Here is a 20,343-nt window from a genome sequence, read left to right on the forward strand (position 1 = left end):
GTTCCAGCAAAGGCCAGGTCAGGTCAGTCAGACATATTATAGCAGCTTAACAATGCCGAGAGATGACCAGGATGAGATATGCAGAAGACAGAAATAATAATCAAGATCATTTCCTTTATTCTCAGGGGCCACATGCACAGCAATACTCGATGCAGCTCAATGCAATTATGAGAATATACTGATGAAGTCTCTAGTAATGCCTTCTTGTTATTAAAAAGGTTTCGTCCATCTATTTTTATGCTAACTAAGGCATATTGAATTAATAAGGCCGGCCGACAATGGCAAAATTAGATAACATTTCCACAAAAGGCTTTATGCAGGCTTGAAGCTAAAACTCTTATATCTGTAAAGACTTCTATAAATTGTGATGGAAATACATTGTCAAAGGCTTGGCGCTGCTGGCTCAATTTCAGTGCACTGTACAGCAGTTTGATCATGTCTTCTGAACATTATAAGATATCTGTAGAATACGGTCACCACATTCTCACAGATAAGGCTGGGTTACGAATCATGTGAAGCAGTTTCCTAATATTGTGGCCCTATTCTTTTAATCCATACATAGTGTTCATATTCCATACCTTCTGGGACTGGTTGTTGATCAGGGCCAGGTTCAGATTGTGCGGGGAAGGTGGTGCCGCCTTTGCATAAAAGGAGTCATAAGGGCCTTCCCAAGCTCCTCCAAAAAGAACCTCCTCCAGTTCCTCTTGCTTGCCCTCCAGGTAGCGTTCAGCTCACTCCGTACGACAAAGGCATTGTAGGTCAATATGTCAATGATGTTGTGGAATATGGCGAGAGGCCAGCGGGCTGTTCTCCTCTTGCAGCTGCATGTGGCTGTTACTTTGTCCAAGGTTGTCCACTCCTCCGTTGCTGGCATTTTGTTCGCGGATGATGGCTGCCTTAATGTAACCTTAATGTAACGTGCTCATAAGGATGACATTCTTGTTCTTCTTTCGCATGTACGAGACAACTGCGTTGTCATGGGTGAAAGCAAACTTGGAAGACAAGACGTCTCTCCCCTTTGTTGCGGCTCGTTCCACCTCACAGTGCCAACCATTGTGATTTTGTACTTCGGGAGCGTCTGACCAAGCTCATGATGTTGAAGTTGTCACAGGTCAAGTTGTGTCTTCTTAGCATGTCTTGTTCTCCCCCATCTGGCTTCCCAGTATATACTTGCATTCCAAGCATAACTGGAACGTGCATCACAGGCTGCCCATAACTTTATTCCATATTTTCCTGGCTTGCTGGGCATGTACTGGCTGACGTGTATATTAAAGCAGTGGTTAACTAGTCTAACAATACAAGGACAGGCATGGAACCAGTCTCTCATCCACTGTGACCTCAGGACCAGGGTTGCACATGAGAGGCTGCTGATCCACCCACTTATCTCAGACATCCCTGGTTGCTGTCAGTTTGTCAGTGACCCGCTGCGCAGGTCTTGTCTCACGGCTGTCAAATCTGAGGGCCGACGATATGGTAGCAAACATTTCCAGGGACATGGTGGCATGAAAAAAATTGGTCTTCCCATCTCAGCATTCCAAAGGCTAGAAGCAGCCTCACCTCGGGACCTATAAACACCGGTCAGTATTAGACGTCCCATGTAGACATGTAGGTCAGTCACATCCATGGTCTTACAATTTTGAGCGTACCGTTTAATCCACTCCATGTTTGTCATTTCAGTGATGTTTTTTCAATGGCTGGAGGGAGGAAGAGCTGGAAAGTTGACAAAATGTCTGATGCCTGGGAAGTAACCAGTCTTGTGGGTCCTGGAGTCATTTGAATTACATTTTCCGCACCCATCCTGCCTCCAAATCACTGCCTGCTTGCTCATCTTGGAAGACCAGATCCCTAAAACCACCATTTTCCTTTACTTCCTTGAAGTCCATTTAAATAGATAGAGGTCAAATGTTTTCGCATTTTGGGTCACTATCGAAAAAGTAATCAAATTCCAGGCTAAAAGAATGGCATTTAGGGTGTTTTTACTGCTGTCAAATGTCAAAACAGGTCAAATTTGACACCAACAGTGTGTAAGTGAACTCTTTTATGTGCTCACATGGTGCATATTCCTATATAAAGTTGTGTTTTTTCAAATTGCTTCAAGCAGCACACAAGAAAACCTGCAGCTAGGAAGTATTATTTCAGCATTGGAGTACTGGTTGGTTTTTGTAATGAAGCTTCCATGTATAGTTGGGGTCAGTAGTGGCACAACATCAAATGTATACCCCTGGGCCCCCCAGCATGTTAATGCGACCATGGTCCTAGGCATGTTTCAGCTGCAAGTCTCCACTCAGTGTATTTGGCCATTAGCTGGTGCTGGATTAGAATATTATTAAGGAACAGCAGAACCGCAGAAGCTGCCCAGTTTTCAAAAGATTTCCTGGTTGGTGTTTTTGGGGAGTTTCTGACTTCTCAGCAGTTTCTGAATCATTTGCTTCACAGTCGAATAAAAACAGTGACAGGTGCTTTCATTAAAATCATATGCAGAGTACTTATGATGCATATGATGCCAGTCACTTCATCAGAGGGCTGTTTGGACACATTATTAGTCAAGTGAATCTGTCTATTGGAGCTTGGATAAGTTGGTACAGCTGTCTAATTTTTACATCTATCTTTCATGCCTTCTTCTCTAATAACTCCGCTGATATCTATCTGAGACATGAGAGGGAAAGAAATATGAAGGGAGCTCTATGAAAAGAATATTACTAAGGCTTAGACCAATATGGGATCAGGATTTGACTCAGTGTTTGGGGTGTCAGTCTGTAAAGCCTGTTATGGAATCTGTCTCACCCTGCCATAAGTAGCTGCAGCCAAAGAATTTCATTCGTCTGTCATTCAGTGGGGAGTTCAAGTGTCCCATGATGACCACAAGAAATGAAAATCTGCAGGAGAATATACAGAATATTGGCAGGTTCAATCTACAGTTACTGGAATCTGCTATGAAAAACCAGGACACATTTATTGAACATGAACAGTAATGGAACATTCAGATCGAGCGTGAAGCAAATTTTCGCCTCGCTTTATGGCGCTGCAAGGAGAACTTTGCGCCTTTTTATTTTCTATGGAACAAGTGAATCACTTCTCACGGAATTTGTGGTATAGCAGGCAATTGAAACATTACAGCAAAATTCCCAAGGAAGGTCCAAGGGCAAAGAAATAGTGATGCTGTCATACAATTTCCCCCCGGGGATCAATAAAGTATTTCTGATTCTGAAAAATATCTTTGGAAGACAAGATCATTATTGTAGACTCTACCTCTTTGACATTGGCCTCCAAGAGCACAGAAATAAATGGCTTAAAGTCACAAATTGTTGGAGAAAATGGTCGGTTGCTGACAGGTTTGCTAACACAGAAGCTACTTATTACGTTTGTGAGCGTTGATACAGCCCACAGCACGCAACTTTTCACCTGTAGAGGGTGTTTACTGTTATTCAAAAAAATTGTGACCAGCTGTGTCCACTGTGCAGTCCATGTGACCTCACCATAAACAATAAATGTACTGACTGGCAGCATGAGCAGCAAGCGTTTGTGGGTTTCAACTCAAATAGATGCTTCAATTTCAGCCTTTTTGGATGCAGTTGTGTCACCTCTGTAATTTGCTTCACAATGAATCTGAACGAACCTTAAAGCTGCGTTAACTGATATGAACTGATTGATCTTTTAGGCCAGAGGGAAACTCCAATGGGAAAAGACTTGCTCGCTAATTGCTCTACTATGTTAGCCATCCTGTATAACTTTCTCTGCCTGCTGTTTGGTGCTGATGCATAATTTGAGCTCGTGCATGTAAAGCAGTGACTATCTATGAAATAAAGGGTTCAGGGATCAACATACAGCAAGGTCGAAAGAAAAGAATCCTTAAAAGCATCCCATCTTCACAGTTTGTTGGATGCTGCTCGCTGTAATGCAAACCAAGAATTCCACATGATTAAGATTCATGTCAGCCTCAGGAGATTAGTAAACTGAGTGTAGGTGGGCTCTTTCTCAACTCCGTCCCCTGAAGTAAACCCCGTCCTATTTCCTATTGTGAAGAAACCCTCTGCACTTCCACACACGGTTGCCATGGTCTCACCAAATCTTTGAGACTCTCAGCGGGGCGCGCGCCGGGAGAGCTGACTGATCCCCTGGGTGCTGGGTGTAAACCGCTCCCCTCCCACCCATATGTCCGGAACAGCGGGGGGAGCCATCACTCATCGGCGGCGCCTCTCTTGGCACTTCCCTAATCGTGATTACTGCCTCCAACCTGGGAGTGTGAGAGAAAATCAGCATCCACCTGACTCTATCAGGGGGAAACTCTTTATCCTTGTTTGTTCTAAAAGAGGAGACGTGCTTATGCTGTTAGGACTCGCGCGTTCTCCTTTATGTGATTTTAATTGAGGCAGTTAAGCCTCCCTTGGAGGAATCTGGCTATTAAGCACTTGGAGTTGCACACAAACATGTTTCCGTATAGAATCCCGGTGTTTAATAGTTAGTCATGGAGCAGGAGGGGGGGTGGGGGGGGGGGGGTGGGGGGGTTGGTCATTGACCTTTCTTTCCAGCATCTGTGGAGTGTGAATGTTATCATCGGTGAGCAGCGAGCAAACAAAGCTCGCGCCTGCATACACTGCAGAAGCCGCATCACGTGTGTATGTGGGTGTGTGTGGTAAGTATTTATATTGTCATGTCATGCGTTTGTATGAGAGTTAATGTGCATAGTGTGCAGTTCAGCCATCTGGGTATATGTTCAATTTGTTGTTTGTGCTGCCTGTATTGGTATTGCACGTGCACATTTGTAATGAGACAGTGCTTGTGTGTAAGGGTGTGTATATTGTGTGTGTGACTTGATTCGCGTGTGTTTGTACGTACTAATGTGTGTGTGTGTTGGTGCACATATATGTATGCTTATCTTGTGTTTACAGTGTGTGTCTGCAAAGCTCAGAAGGTGCACGTGTTGGTGTATTTGTCGGTATGAGTGTGTGTGCGTGAAGTGCGAAGCCCTGACTAAAGCAGATAAAGGGTCTCAGTCCTCACCTGCCAGGCAGCCCCGGGGGGCTTGTTGGAGCTTTGTCTGTGTGTGTATGCGTACAGGTGCGGTCAGGATGGGGTCGCCGGGTGGACGGAGGGGTGAGCTTGGCAAACGGGTGGTGACACCTCACCACCCTTCCATAGCCACTCCGCCGCCGCAGCCTCACCTCGCTTTCCCAGCGCGCCGCGTATATCTCGGGGTGAAACATAATGGCCTCTAAAGCCGGGATTGATGTTATGGTTGCCCCGGGGTTGCTTTGTGAGCCAGTTAATGGGGTTGTTAACCGAATGTGGCCCGGACAATACACCTCACACACACACACACACACCCTCCTACCACCACTATAGACTCCTGGGGGGTTATAACTTCTCTTTTTCCCAGAGATGATTTTATTTAGCCTTACCGCATGTTTGCTGCCAGGGCTGAGGACTAGGCCGTAAAGGTTTGGATTTTTCTTTTCTTTTTTTTTATCTTTTTTTACGAGAAAAAGGAGCCCTTTGTCGCTGCTGATGAGTCAGCGGATTCAGCTTTAATACCTGAGCCGTCACAGGAGTATCGATGCATGCGCTAGTGTTTTTATATCCAATTTTGACCCTTGGGAAGGTGCTCGGCGACACTTATCCGAGAAAGTGAAGAAGCAGAACTCCAGGAGCCTCCCAGTGCTGCATTATTTCAGCAGGGCTGGAAAGTTCTCAATTTTCTTCTTCTGTTTTTGGGGGAAATTTTGCCCTTATTTGATAGTTGACATAGAGAGAGAGAGAGAGAGAGAGAGAGAGAAGGGGGGTTGACATATGACATACAACAAAAGGTTGTACCCATGCCCCACTGTTTTCTGCACCACAGTAGACTATAACAACAAAATTAGTTCTAATATGGGTGTAATTTAGACAAATTCTGTGTTAAAAATACACTAAAATTAAATTAAGCTTTCGCAATGCCACCTGAAGCAAAAACAGAAAAGGGATGAATGTGGAAACATAAACTAAATGCCCCCCCCCACCCCTCCTCCCTGCACACACTGCTGCTGAATCCAGTTGCAGAGAAAATACCGAAGGTAGTGATGACTTTTCACTTGAGTGGGCCGACTCGATGCATCAATCTGCGTTTAGCTCCCCATCCAGACGCAGATAGAGAAATACTAAACAACCACCCCTTGTTCTTTGTTTATGAGCCACTGTAGTTCTAATTGCTGCTGTTTCCCACCATCGGAGTATAGTGTCACTTCAGTCTCATAACATTGCAAGATGTGTCTGTTGTTAGCGGTATGTTTTGGGTTCGTCGGGCTTGATTTCACGTTTTGCAGGCCTGAAATTGGGTGTCATTTCAAGGAGACACGGCTGCGGGTTGGGACTGTCTCTGGTTACAGAGCTAAGGATTGGGCACAGGGCCTAATGGAGTTGGAAGATAAAAGTTCTTTTTCTGGGAGGAATAAAAAATGATGTGCTATCATATATCCTTCCCCAAAGAGATGGGTGAAATAGACTCTAATGCCTCCATGCACATGTGTATCTATGCATGTCTGTGTGTGAGCCAGTTTTGCTGGTATGCAATATGAATGTGGGCAGAGTGAAATGGTGGCTAATTTGGGGATTCATTTTTGAACAAAGCCTCAGTACTTTTAAGTGCTCCAGTTACGGAACAGTAGGGAGTTTTTTAGAACAGTACCTGCAAGGTACTTCTGTCAGCATTAAGTCCTGCTGTGGAAAGCAGCCCTCACTTGGTGAGCTGGAGCGGACGTAATGAGACCCTGATGGAGGATGACGCTAATGTGCTAATGCTTTTTCTGAGATCTGAAGTGTAGCGTCCTCAGTTTGACTTGAAGAATTCCGCTACGACTCTCGCAGCATGTGGGTGGCACACAAGTGCCGGCAAAGCACATGGGCAAGACGGATAAGACGGAAGTGTCAGCTTTGTGACAGACCGAAGATGGAGACCAGCTGTCCTATTCTACAATCGCTAAGATACGCTGTGGAGTTGATAAATATTACTGGTAATTACTGAATTCATTGCAAAGTCCAAATACGTGAAGTTCATCAGTAACATGGTGCATATTTCTGAACTCTGAATGTCTGCGCTGAAACAAAGTGTGCACATCTTTAACCCTTCATCTCCAAGTCCTTGTTCACGTAATCCTGTTTAAACGGATCTAAAATCAAAACCATGACGACTGCAGCATTCATTCATCCTTGCAGCTGAAAGTTCAGGCCTCTATCTTTCGACGGCGTCATTAAAAGCGATAGAAATTGGCATAGCTCAAAAACAAAAACATGTGCAGCGTTCAAATTACTTATGGAGTGTTAACAAATATTTTGTTCATGTTTTGCAACATTCACTCACCTCCAGTTGTCCAATCTTTGTAGGTTTCAGCTCGTCCTTAGGTTTGTCCTGAGCTTTAAGCAACATACTGAGAAGAGTTCAGCTTCAGGTGCCCTTTCTGCAGCAGATGGGGAGAGAAATTTTGATTCCACGTTTTAACATAAAATCTCTCTCATTGCACTGTTAGTAGGTTTGAATGCATTTCATTTATACAGAATTGACAGGATTGGAATTTGACTTCAACATGTAGAATTTTGTAGATAATGTAATACAAGGTGAATGAACAGAGTTGGAGAGCTGCCGATAAACAGTGTGCATGTTCAGGTTATGCAAAATGAACCCTGTGCAAACTGTATTTGTACTGTATTTTATGGATTAGAGAACACCTTTGGAAACGCATAATGTAACCAGTGGCAACATGTTAAGCTCTTGATAAATAAAGCGCTTGTGATTTCAGTGCGATTAGCTTTCGTGAGCATGCAGGCACACAGTGCAGCAGACCATTACAAGCAGTGGAGATAAGGGCACCTGTCCGTTGAGTGTTACATGCATCAGTAACGGGGATCTGCAGCGCTCCTGAAGGAGATGACACAGAGAAACATGCTGATAAGAACGTGTTTAACATATACAAACAGAATGTGATTTGCTGGGTGAAGTGAGGGGGGTGTCCATTTTCCTCTCAAGCTGACTATATGATCACATCATTTGCATATTTGTCTCATAAATTCACCGACTGATATAACCGCAGGAGAAGAAGCGAACTCTTTTTCTGACCGGCCACAGTGGAAGGTGAATCAAATAATAGCACCCTGTCCCTGTTTTTTTCCAAACCAGCCAGAAAGGTTTATCGAGTAGAAAAGAGGCTCTGATTGATGGCCGGTACCTGTCAAACCCACTAACTCAGCAGCCACCGTCATAATTTACTTGCAGTTGGCTGGAGGTTAGCAGCGATCTCACTCCCTGCTTCCAAGACATGGAAGCTAACAGCTGATTTCATTTCCTCACCGAACATGTGAATTTACATACATAGGCTTCGGATGGTATGATGATAATGGAACTGATGCATCCTACTCATGCCACTGCTGAATGATGTGCTGTTGTAAAAATATAATGTGTATTTCATTTCATTAATGTAAGCGTCAAGGCAGAGCTTATTGATATTAGGCCTTTCACTCAGTCGTTGAATCCTTTCTGACAGTCGTTTTAGATAGTGGTGTGCTCTCAGCAATTAAGCTTTGCAAGCAGTAGACGATGATTTTGCCCAGGATTTTGCCTCACAGGCACCAAGCAAACTGCCCTACCATCTTGATGATGAAGATTGTCTGGGCTGTCTGCAGAGATCTTCCTCCACCTGTTTTTATTTACAGTATTATGTATTATGTATTGTGTAAATAAAAAGAATAAAGAACTGGAATTGATCAAAGGTAAAGCGGTAAAAGGCACAACTCTTTATGCTAAAGATAGAAATAAAACATGTATTTAAAGGTTGACATGGAAATTCATTATTTGTAAAACATTGTTATATCACACGATGACAATATTTATCCAAAAGTATCAGGTCTCTATCAAGGAAATCACAATCCACCAGTTCATTCTTAAGCCTACTTGAAGCACCAGTGAACTAACCAAGCCACCACGTTTGCTGTAACGTCTTCAACTTCTTTATTATTTATTGACTATTATAGAAGTTGGGTGAACAGGAATCGTTCAAAACCTTCTAAATATTGAACATTAAACATTTCAGCCAGTCTTGTGATGTACTGTCGCTTCAGTACACGCAGATACAGAATTCATACTACATACATATTATACAGTGTGGATCTTTAAAACAACTATTTTAGGGTAAAAAGAAGACAAGCATCACAACAATACATATATTATAAATATATAATGTCTATGATAGAACACAGTCCTATACTGTGGTATACATGCCCAGCAAAATGCTTGCTTGGTAAGCTAAGGCCTTAATTATGTGCGAAAGCAGAGTAACTGCTGCCACGAAATTACAAATTCCTCCTGAGGACACTTAGCAAAGTGCACCCTCCTTTCAATTTATTGATGAATTTTGCTTCTTAAGTGATGCAGATCTCTACATGACTCTGGTGTAGAGTGTGGTCTGTCATCCCTAGGGCTATGATATGATTCAATTGAATTTGAATCCCCATATTGAGTCCAAATACTTTTGAATACCTTAAGGTATGCAAGGTTAAATCTAGATCTGCTGAGACGGCCAAAGGACTGCAGTTTCTGATGGTTTTGTGATTAGCCTGAAAATGAGGCAAACAGCACAAGACTTGAACTAGTGATTAAATATTGATCTGACACTTAACGTAACGAATAACGTGAGGAGAGGTGAAAGATTTGAAAAGGACATTTTTTTAGGTTACCAAATCCACGTGTTCGGCCAAACATGGACATGATCCAAATTGGAACAAGTATTGGGACCCAAACCCTAATCCTCCATGCTGGTTAATATGGCTGGTTTGATCCAATTATGTGTGAATGATATGTTTTATTTCAATCACCCCTTTCATTGACCCTTTGTGCAACAAGTTCTCTTACCTGAACGACAGGTTTGTTCCAAAATGTCCGCTAAAAGTTAAGAATACGTCAAGCTATGTCTGCCTTCTCTACTGAGCACTTTGATCGAGGAACCCAGGCCATCATTTGTTCTGGTGAGGATTGTCTCCCTCTGTGATGATCCTGTCTGAGCTTCTCTCCCAAACCAAGTCTGACAGTATACCTTTCTACCTATTTACTGTTTTACAGGAGCTTTTCTTCCATTTCTTCTCAAATTGATTTGTTAGCAGAATCTCTTTTGTGTTGGCAGCCATATTGGTGCCAAACACTCAAATCTTATTGTAAAATGTTAGATTGTTACGAGACAGCCCGTCTTCTGTTTTTGAGTTTTCCTAGTAACACCCACCCCACTGGCGAAATGAACATGAGTAATTGGGTGAACATTTGATTGAAATGATTTCAATTTTTTTTTCCCCATGCTGACATCACATGGGAGGAAACCGTCCCCTGCAGTACAGTCTGTGGCAGTCGCCCGCGGCACAGACAGATGCCCTGATAATGGCTTCTTCGGAGTAAACACAGATTTTTGTTGGAAACCTCCTCTCACACAATCGCTGCTTACCAGTTTGCTTCTTTGGTAGGAGAATTGCATTGTTAAATGAGATTGTACTCCTTCTCCTCAGCTGCTTTAGCGGCCGTAGATTAGGAAATGGCTGCGTTCATTTTGTACACATTCCTCGAGCTTTCTGTGGTGGAAAAGCATTCTGGGTGACTTCAAATCTTGCCCCATAATCATTGGATTTAGACTATTTCCTCCGTATCAAACGCAGTCCAGTTGATGGTTGTCTGTACCTCAGTGGTTCCAGTGTGCACAGAAGCTGCTGTTTCTGTGGTGAAAATTCACCAAAAAACAAATATAGGCTGAAAATTATACTTCCTGTTTGTATCACCCAAGCATAATGGTAACCTGAAGGGCCACAACTCAGGACAAAAGCCAACCTAGTTCAAAATTGGTAAAAAAAAAAATAATAATAATAATTTAAAAGTACAGGTGGGAGAAAATGTATTAAAAATGGTTCTGTTTGACTGAAATTTGAATTCTCCACACTTTTTGTGCAAGGAAATAACAGCATAATGACACTGCAGCTAGAGTGCACATCTTTTCAGTGTCTTCCTTAAAAACACCGACAATCTCCTTGAACTATTCATATACAGATATTTGCTGCTGGACATAAAGGCAAAAAAAAAACCCAAACCATTTTAAATTGCATGCAAGTTTTCTTTTTTCGTGAAAAGTGTCCTCGAATGTGTCTAGTACCCCTCACATGCCGAGTGAGGGCATTTCTGAATGGCCTAATGTATCCTGAAAGTAAGAATATATGGCAACCTAAACTACGCAGTGACTATGCTGTAAGTTAGTAGTAGAGTAGAAACTGAGCAGTAAGAGTGTGTTCAAAGGGTTAGAGTGGGCCTTTATTTTTGCGAGCTTCTTTAATGTCATCTAAACAGATATTTAAATGAAACATCACCTTTAAAATTAGGGCAGGGCCTTTCAAGTGAGGGAGACAGTGATTCTGCTTCAGAGCCACTGGACCAGTTTTTCTGGGTTTGCCAGTACATTGGGCAGATATTGCCATTCTCTAAAAAGTCTAATATTGATCTATGGGACAGGACCCCATTCCCATTTTACCTTTATTGGATGGTTAACAGAACAGAGCCAGAGGAGAAATGTAGAGAGAGAGAGAGAGAGAGAGAGAGAGATGACATGGGGCAAAAGTTTTCTTCTGAATTGAAACTTTCTAAGCAGAAATGATCCTAATGCAACATTTTAATGAAGTTCTTGTCACCCACATCCAAGTTAATAAGCTAGCAGAGCTACAGCTCTGGTTCTCAGAACAGCCCAAAACTTCTCATTTCAGCCATCTTGCCAGTCTTTCTTGGAGTGATTCAGGCTTTTTTTTTGGGGGAGGGGGGGTGGATTATCAAGCGACTCAGGAAACTGCGCAGCGCAAGGTGGGGATCTGGGAGGAGAACCGATCAAGTGGTGTACTCTAATGAGCCCTGTCTACAGTATTCTGCCTACAAACAAATAGGGCTGACAGACGACACGGTGGCAGCACTCGTCTCCCTCTCTCTCTCTCCGGCAAACCACCTGCCGACGCCGGTTTGGACTCCAGGAAATGTGTCGCTCTGTCGAGAAAGTTTACCGCCGCCTTTTCTCTATCCCTCTCTCTCCATCAGTCTGTTTGTCTTCTCTCCCCTCTTCTTCTCTCAAACACTTTTTAGGGCATCATGGAAAGTCATTAGTCATTATTTTCTCCGCTGTCTCTCTTCCCACACATACGCTGCCACTTGCCCAGCTCTCTGCCGCTGCTCGAGAAATTATGAATTATGCTGGTGTCTCATTCTCTCTACAGGGGCTGCGACAAGGCAGCACCAACCATAAAGCTGCCGCTTTGTTTAGTCCTCCACTTAAACGTGGCCTTTCTTGTCTCCAGGTCCGTCAATCGCGATCTAAACTGCGCCAGTCACCGAATGCACTGCAGTGAGCCACCGAGACGAACCGCCTAATTTGTATCAGCATTTCCCGACTTGTCAACAGTGTTTGGTGTGACAAAGAGGAAGAAGCCCACTTCTCTTGCTGTTGTCATTTATACCCAGCACAGTGGAGACCGCCCGCCACCAAATGTTCTCCATTTCTTAATTTTAAGGCGAACGCCAGCACGGATCCATCGGCGCAGCCCCGCTGTCATTCACTCGGGTTTAATTGGTATTCATTCGGAAGTCTGCTCAGCGCTTCGCAAGCTGTGCAGCCGCAGTATGAGGCTGTTTGACTTCAGTAAGAGCGTGTCAGATTAAAGTGTTATTTATCAGAGAGAGTGCATGCACAAGGGCCAGGGGAGTCAGGCATGGTATTGGTCTTTTGCGGTCCCCAGCAAATTGCACATCCCTTGCCTTTAATCCAGCCGTGGGTATAAGGCCTGCAGGCTGCAAAAGGCTCTGAGGAGCAGTGAGAAAACATATGTGACAGGCCCTAAGCCGATGACTCAGATTAAAAATGGGTGCCGTAAACCCATCTGAAGCTATATGATAGGGTGACGAACATTTCCGACTGGGGGCTTGCAGCGGGTTGCCTAAGAGGATTTTGAAACAGATAGCGTTTTTTTTCTTTTTTTCTTCGTCTTCTGTAATGCATTCAATTGAATAAGAGCATTGTGCAGCATGCTGTGTTTTTCATCCCTTTTGTGTTTCATAATATGCTATGTTGTCCCGGTGTCTCTTGCACAGCGAGTCTGTTTGAAGTGGTTAAGTGTAGTCCAAATTATTAATGCTAATTCTGCTACAGCTGATTTAGCTCTGCTCTTGTTAGCAGCACTGAGCGCTCAAAACATACAGTAGAGGCCCCTGAGGGACTGTGTTTCTGCCAATTTCTTTAGTGATGCTCTCAGAGCTCAGCAGAGGGGGGGGTGGGCACTGATTTAGGAAGTGTGTCAGCCTTTCCTAAGAATTTATGCATAACTAATCCTGTAAAACCCATTGATCACTGACGCAAGCCTCTAAACATATCGAGGTATTGATTAAGAATCCTCTAAGGACCCTTATTTAGAATGCAGGGCTTTCCTATTTCAGTTTTCTCCATGAACTGCAGTTCTGCACGTGCCTAAAACAAAGGCCTTAATCCCGCCTGTAAACGCATCTGACCCGACTGAACCTGACTGGAGACTCAAAGCCATATTGTTAGCCATGATAGTGGTATGGCTCGAGGGATGGTCTGTCGGTTGGCCGGGCTGTCATGTTCCCCTTCCGGATGAATTGTAAATAACTTTGTTGATCCTCTGGCTTTTCATCTAGCGCCATCACCAGGCCAAAATTCTGTCATGTCCAACACTTGGTTTATGACCAAACACCTGCAAAACTAAAGACATTCCCATCAGCCTCAGCTGTAGTCCGTGTTTGGTGATAATTAGCAAACTAAACTAACTAACTTAACAAAAGTGTGTTAGCATTTTGCTCAAAGAACCTCAAAGTATATTCTCAAAGAGCCGCGAGCATAGCATAGCTGTAGAGCCTTAGTCTTGTTTATTATTCCTTTACCTTTACCTGTCCATACCAACGTATCAGCTTTATCTTTTTTCAATATTAGCCTGATGAACGTGGCGGGTAAACTCAGAACGTCTTTCTCATCTGAACTTGATGGTTCAAAAATCGTTTTCACAAAACCAAAGCTAGGTAAGCAAAGGTATTTATAGCTGCAATGTGTACAACCATTTGAGTTGGTCTTGGAGATGTCATCTTTTGGTGATCCTGTTGGGACCCCTTTTTTATGGGGGCCGGGGGGGGGGGGGGGGTGATGACCCCTGAGGTCATCTTGAAGGCGGCTCTAAGTGGTCTATTTCTATTGGTTGTGTGAGTGGCTGCTTGGTGTGATCAGGAGCACCTGTGGGCCCCAGTGTTCCCAGGTTACAAAAGAGCTGGCTGATTTGTTATCACTCTCTGCTTCCCTCCGCAGGTAACACATGTGGTTTTTGTTATGGTGTTTCAGTTTTCCCCTTTAGGATTTGGTTTGTGTTGTTAATTTCTTCTTCATTCCCCAGATGTAGGCGATGATTCGATGATGGAAGGAGACTCCGCTGATACTGACTTTTCACATAATATTCTTTATTTGCATCAAAGATCAGGATCAACAGGCATGCGCATCTTGACCTGTACAGCACCCGTAGCCGAATCAGTACTGCTGCCTCGAACACTGTTCAAACTCATCTTTTATACATTTAGGCATACATGGGATCCTACTATAACACATGAGTCTGTAAACTTATGTCTCCCTAGGGTCCCTCAGTACCCCAAAACCAATGATAGACAAGTTATTTGCACAGCAGCCTAGGGGTTAGGAAAAGAGACCTCCATAACTCCTACATACCAAGGAGACCTCATCCAAACAATAATGAATCTTATAGGTATGGGGCCCCAACATCTGCTTAGTTGTTCACCTGGAACATTTGCATACGTGGCAACTTTGTACTGTATATCATTTTATGAGAAGACTACTTTTCTGAGTAGTGTCAAATAATACACATCAGTTTGCATTCGCAACACTTGCACAGACATGATTCACGCATGCATCACGCACACACCACTGACTCTACTGATTTTCATACCCCATATTATCTTTGGCTTTAATTTGATTTAAGTTAATAAAAATCTTTAATCTTCAATCCTTTGTGTGTGTCTCTCCTTTTGTTGTGGCCATCTTGAGCCAGGTCATAACACTCCCCTGAAACACTTCCCTGTAGAGTGGTTTTGCTTTATTTCAGGGGGAATTACATCACCAAGCTAATTCAATGCACTGGCTATGTCTCTCTTGAAATTCCATTGAAAATGATAAAACCTGAAGTGAGTGTTAAACTCACTATGATGTCAGTGACCTAACTAACCAAATCCAAACCTGATCCAGAGCTTTACCTAACTAACCGGCCCAAACCTGACAGGATCAGCTTTCAGGTCGGGTTTGGGCTGTTTTATTATCAGAGCTCTAGGCATCTTACATGTTTTGCGTATATAGTTTCTAACTTTATCCTCTCTGTTGTCCCAGGGCTGAAGGTGCGCGAGGTGATGATCAACGTGTCCCGCCAGCAGGTGGAGGATTTCCACGGCCCAGAGGACTACTGGTGCCTCTGTGTGGCCTGGAGCCACCTGGGTACCTCCAAGAGTCGCAAGGCTACTGTCCGCATCGCCTGTGAGTATGGAAACCCCTCAGTGAGCAGTGGCAGCCGTGTCACAAAGCTTCTTTCACGATGCGCGCATGTGCAGTGCGTTCCAGAGGCGAAAAAAAATGTTATCTCTAAAATCAGCAAGAAAAAATTTAATATTTCGAATGGAATAAGTGTTTTCCTACCTGACAGAATGAGCTACTGGTAGTCAGAAGACCAGGTAAACTGTCTTGTCTTTGGCCTTATTGTCTACATCACATCCTAAATTGTAGCTTTCAAAGAATTTAGTTTCGTTGGCCCGAACAAGCTGTTCATTTTAAAAGGCCAAACAAATCCACCAGTGTTGGTATTGGTGAAACTAGTGCCTGAGGCTCATGTGCACTAAATCAGCTACAATGCCAATCAAATGTATTTACGCCAAGACAGATATGATGAGTCGACTAGGTACAGTAGGCTTAGGTTGTGTTCACACTGAACGTATTTGTTTTAAAGACCAACTGAAATAAAATTGCACGTTCAAAAAATCAGTATCCAAGAGGGTCAATGTTATATTTTTGACATTTTAGTCTAATAATGCATTAGCCAGATGGAATGGTGATGGTTCTCCATCTACATAATTGGAGAACATTTTTTGAATACAGCCCATCAAATAATTTCATTTTAAACTGTGTTTTGCCGTCACCATTCTATCATATGCTGATGGTGACACTGACACATGCAGACATCAACCTGAGACATAAACAGCGACGCACTTTAAGCAACAATCCACATTAGCTTTGTAGCTGATGTCTTCCTTGTCTGACTTACAAAGGACACGTCTTGTCCTGCACCTTAGCTTGCAAAAACGTGCAGAATCACTGTGACATGATTTAGGACTGTTGCCTCATTGTGATTTCAGTTGGACTTTAAGTGAACTTTGTCCTTTTATTTACGTTGATTTATGCGGGTGAGAATTGAATCCATTTAACCCCTTTTACAGGAGGTTGCTGAGGCAACTGAACCGTCGTTCCTTTTACGGTGCACACGCGACACAGGCCGGGATTAAGTGACAGCGATATGTATGACCCTTGAATGAGTTAAATGTTAAAAGTTGTGACCACCAGAGCAGAAGATAAATAGATCAAATAAACACAAGTGCCTTCAAGTGCAGTGCAAGTAAAGCGTGACCAGCTGTCAGTCAGTGGGAGAAACGTTTGATTTTCCCCCAGAGGTCCCAGTAGCATTATGATCATGCAGAATGACAGGTCACCAAAACTGGTTTACAATGTCTGTCCGTGTGACTTTAACCCCCAACAGACTGGAGTGAAAAGACAACAAGACCTTTTTTTTCTCTTCGGTTTGGACTGTGTGAACACAGCAAGCTCACACTATCTCAAGAGAAAATGAATCAGATGTATCAGTGGCGAAATAATCAATTCCCAGAGACCAGTGCTGTCGAAAGTTTGGACACAATCGGCTATTCACACCCAGTGTTGTCCAAATCCAATATTGCTGCCAGAGGGTGTTACAGGTTGTCTAGAAGCCTCTCTGTTGGATTTAGTGTTTTTACTTGATTTCCTATATGGCCCCTGAAGAGAGAGCTGAGAGAAATCATTTACTTTTAAACATCAAGAAAGCAAAGCAGTCTTTTCCAGTGCTTTGAAGAAAATAAGAATTTGGGTTCAAAGATGATGACGTCTAAATCTTTATCTGCTAGGATTTGCGTGTCATTGTGTTTGCACTTCCTTTGCACTCACCTACCTGCCAGCTGAACCGAGGTTTTGAGTCACTACTGTAGAGTTCCTTTCCTGCGTTCAGGTCCCTTCATATGCAGGGAATCTCTCATGATCCTAGGGGACATTAAACCCATTCATGAGCCATGCTGAAGTTTCAAAGGCCCGTTCCTACTGTTCCAAAAAGGCTGACATTTTAAAGTGGACAGCAGCAGCACAGTAACCTATCAAAGGCAGTGTGGAAAATGGGCAGAACACGATCCGTCACTATTGTATGCACATGAATGCGCAGGATGATCAGAGCAGTCCTCCATCCAGTGTATCCTCCAAACCCCCTTGTCAACAGATTACCTAGCGCAGGGCCATGGGATCCTCTCTATCCTATGCGGGTTGTAGTGGGTTTTGAAGGTCGTGGGGGAGGGGGGCCAGGCCGGCGTGCTAGCCGCTGAAGAGGATTGAGGCCAGCCTGACCGTAACACTTGACACCTGACAGCTGCCTCTTATCTCCCCACACAGACCTGAGGAAAAACTTTGAGCAGGACCCCCAGGGGAAGGAGGTGCCAATCAACGGGATGATCGTTCTGCACTGTCGCCCTCCAGAGGGAGTGCCTGTGGCGGAGGTAAGGCTGCTGTTCCATCCTCTCCTGAAAGAGGAGAAGCTTATACTCCCACTGAGCAGACGAGATCTGCATCAGAGTGGCCATCCTCATTCTGCCAGAGTAACTCTCTGCCCGATTCTACCTCCAGCTCTGCTCTCTCTGACCTTTAACAGATTGACAGACTTGTGTTGGATACCAGCGGTAAGTGCACATAAACATTTAGATTTAGAGGTGAAGAGGATTCACAGCGTACATTTTAATCAGATCTTCCCCCCAAAAAACTGTATAGTGCATCAACCAAACGTAGACATCAGACTCTCAGAGATTCTCTTCTCAAATTCAATGTAGCCCTGTGAGTCTCGTGATTTTACACTGGGAGAAACATCTGGCTTAAAGTGGGTCAGGATCTCTTTCTCCTACTGGGCTCGGTAGTTTGAGCCATCCGCAGCTGAAGACATAAAAGTCATGAAAGGGAATCTCATCATTGTGTCTGCTGGTTGCAACGTGGACGTCCAAGATGTCAGATATCTTTTACTGGTCTGGAATCTTGGTTGCTTAGTTTCCAAGCACACTAGTATCCCATTTATTGCCAAAAAAACAGATATTCTTGTCTGATTATTTTATCCATTGATTTCCACTGGTTTCCCAGTTAAGTTTCCGTAAAATATACCATATTTTTATGTATGTACATGTAAAATTAGGCAAAATAACCCCATAATGAATCCTCTGCATTGCCAGTGTCAGACCTTTACTGACACTGGCAATGGGGGGGGTTTATCACTATTGTTCACAACCGTCCTAATGGTGAAAACTGACATCCCGATCCAGTGGCGGACTCAGGCTGTCTGAGGGGCATTTTGGGGGCAGCCACTATTTTGTTAAAAGGATATTACAAAGAAACATTCAGCTATGTATTAAATACAAAAAAATGAACACGTGTCTTAAAAGGTTTTGAATATTTTGTGCATCAGAGGGTTGAGGTAAATAAAGTTAAGTTGATAAATAGACCCAAATCTGTGGTCGGCCCCAAAAATCCTGATCGGAGCACCCTTAAACATAACGCGGTGGCTGGAAGTCACCAGTAAACGGTAAAGTAAGGCTGATATCTGAAAATGATGCTCTGATTGCTTTTGGCATTTAAATCATGCCTGGTGGCAGCGTGAATGGCGGCTCCCAGTGAGATGGAGAGCAGCTGTTTCTCACTGTGTGATCAACCGGCGAGACTGACATTGTGGGGCAAATATAGCATTTAAATGTCTCGGTGAAGAAATGTCACATTCCTCTCTAAATGCTGTCTGCTTCTATATTTGGTCCAGTGATAATCAGTGTGAACAATGGACGTATAAGTGATGTGTGCGGGGAACATATATAAGTGGAGGTCAACCTCCGGCCCTGTGCCATGTAAATGATTCAACGTGGAAATGGAGGACTGATGTCATTCCAGCGCGGCCGCAGGGATAAAAATAGTTGAATCTGAGCAGTACAGACCGAATCACAGCCTCCCATCTAGTCCTTTGTCAACACAAATGAGCCCAGCCACAAGAGGTGGGAATGAATAATGTAGAGAGTGCGCGGCAGATATTCTCAGCCCGGGTCGATATCAGCGCACCTCGTCCATAAAATATTGAGATGGCGTCCATGAGTTTGGTAGTGTGAGGTTTCAGAGTGCGGCTGCAGGACGGATGCTACTGTGGCGAAACCGCCCCCCCCCCCCCCCCCCCCCCCCCCCCCCCCCGATAGAAGGTGAGCCTGCGGTTTGGAGTGCAGCGTGAAAACACTGTGCCTCTGAAGGGGTGCATTTGGAAAATCAGCCTCGTCAGCAAGGGTGTCAGGGTGAGCTAATGAGCCCCCAGTCACTCGCGGTGGAATCGCTTTGTATTGAATTTTGTATTGCAACAGTTTCTTTGAGCACGACTCTGAGCATGAATGCCTTCTTGACTCTGGAGGTCTTTATGCATGAGGGAAGTGCCACCGCACTGCGATTCACGGCCATTCTTTCCATCCACTTAATTGTCCCTTTTAGACCGTAAGCTTAGGTCAAGCAACATCTGAGATGTTTTTCTGGTGCTTATATCACTTTCTGTTTGGTTTTGTTGGAGTCAGTGTGAACTGGATATGAGATTATCAGCACTTGGCGTTAGACATTTCTATTATTCCTCGAATATATAATGTAGGGCTGCAACTAACGGTTATTTTTGTTATCAGTTATCTTTTGTCAATTTCCCGTTTCCCGTTACGATTCCCTGTGGCCCAAGTGGATGTCTCAATTTAGTTTTGCATCAGGAAAGGATCTCTAGATGTCCAGTATGAACAGGAGAATTGATTACAGCAAGCAAAAGCACTTTCAATGTTCATATGGGCACCTGACTATTTGAAGGTGAGTACAGACAAGCTTTTCCCCCACGTCAGCAGAGGAACGTGAAAACACCCTAATAGTGTCAAACTCTGCGCAGTGAAGCTCAAACATCCAAGTGAAGTAACAATAAGCG

General features: G+C 43.8%; 1 protein-coding gene and 1 pseudogene across 1 annotated transcript in view; one reads left to right on the forward strand and one right to left on the reverse strand.

The window, feature by feature from the left end:
- unc5db (unc-5 netrin receptor Db) overlaps positions 1-20,343 on the forward strand; it is a 156,226-nt gene that overhangs the window by 81,109 nt on the left and 54,774 nt on the right. Inside the window, 2 exon segments of the mRNA XM_070903772.1 lie at positions 15,426-15,569; positions 17,772-17,875. Of these exon segments, the coding sequence (XP_070759873.1) occupies positions 15,426-15,569; positions 17,772-17,875 (248 nt within the window).
- On the reverse strand, positions 611-1,773 carry LOC139283703 (piggyBac transposable element-derived protein 4-like; annotated as a pseudogene).

Source organism: Enoplosus armatus, chromosome 4, assembly GCF_043641665.1.
Source record: "Enoplosus armatus isolate fEnoArm2 chromosome 4, fEnoArm2.hap1, whole genome shotgun sequence".
NCBI lineage: Eukaryota > Metazoa > Chordata > Actinopteri > Centrarchiformes > Enoplosidae > Enoplosus > Enoplosus armatus.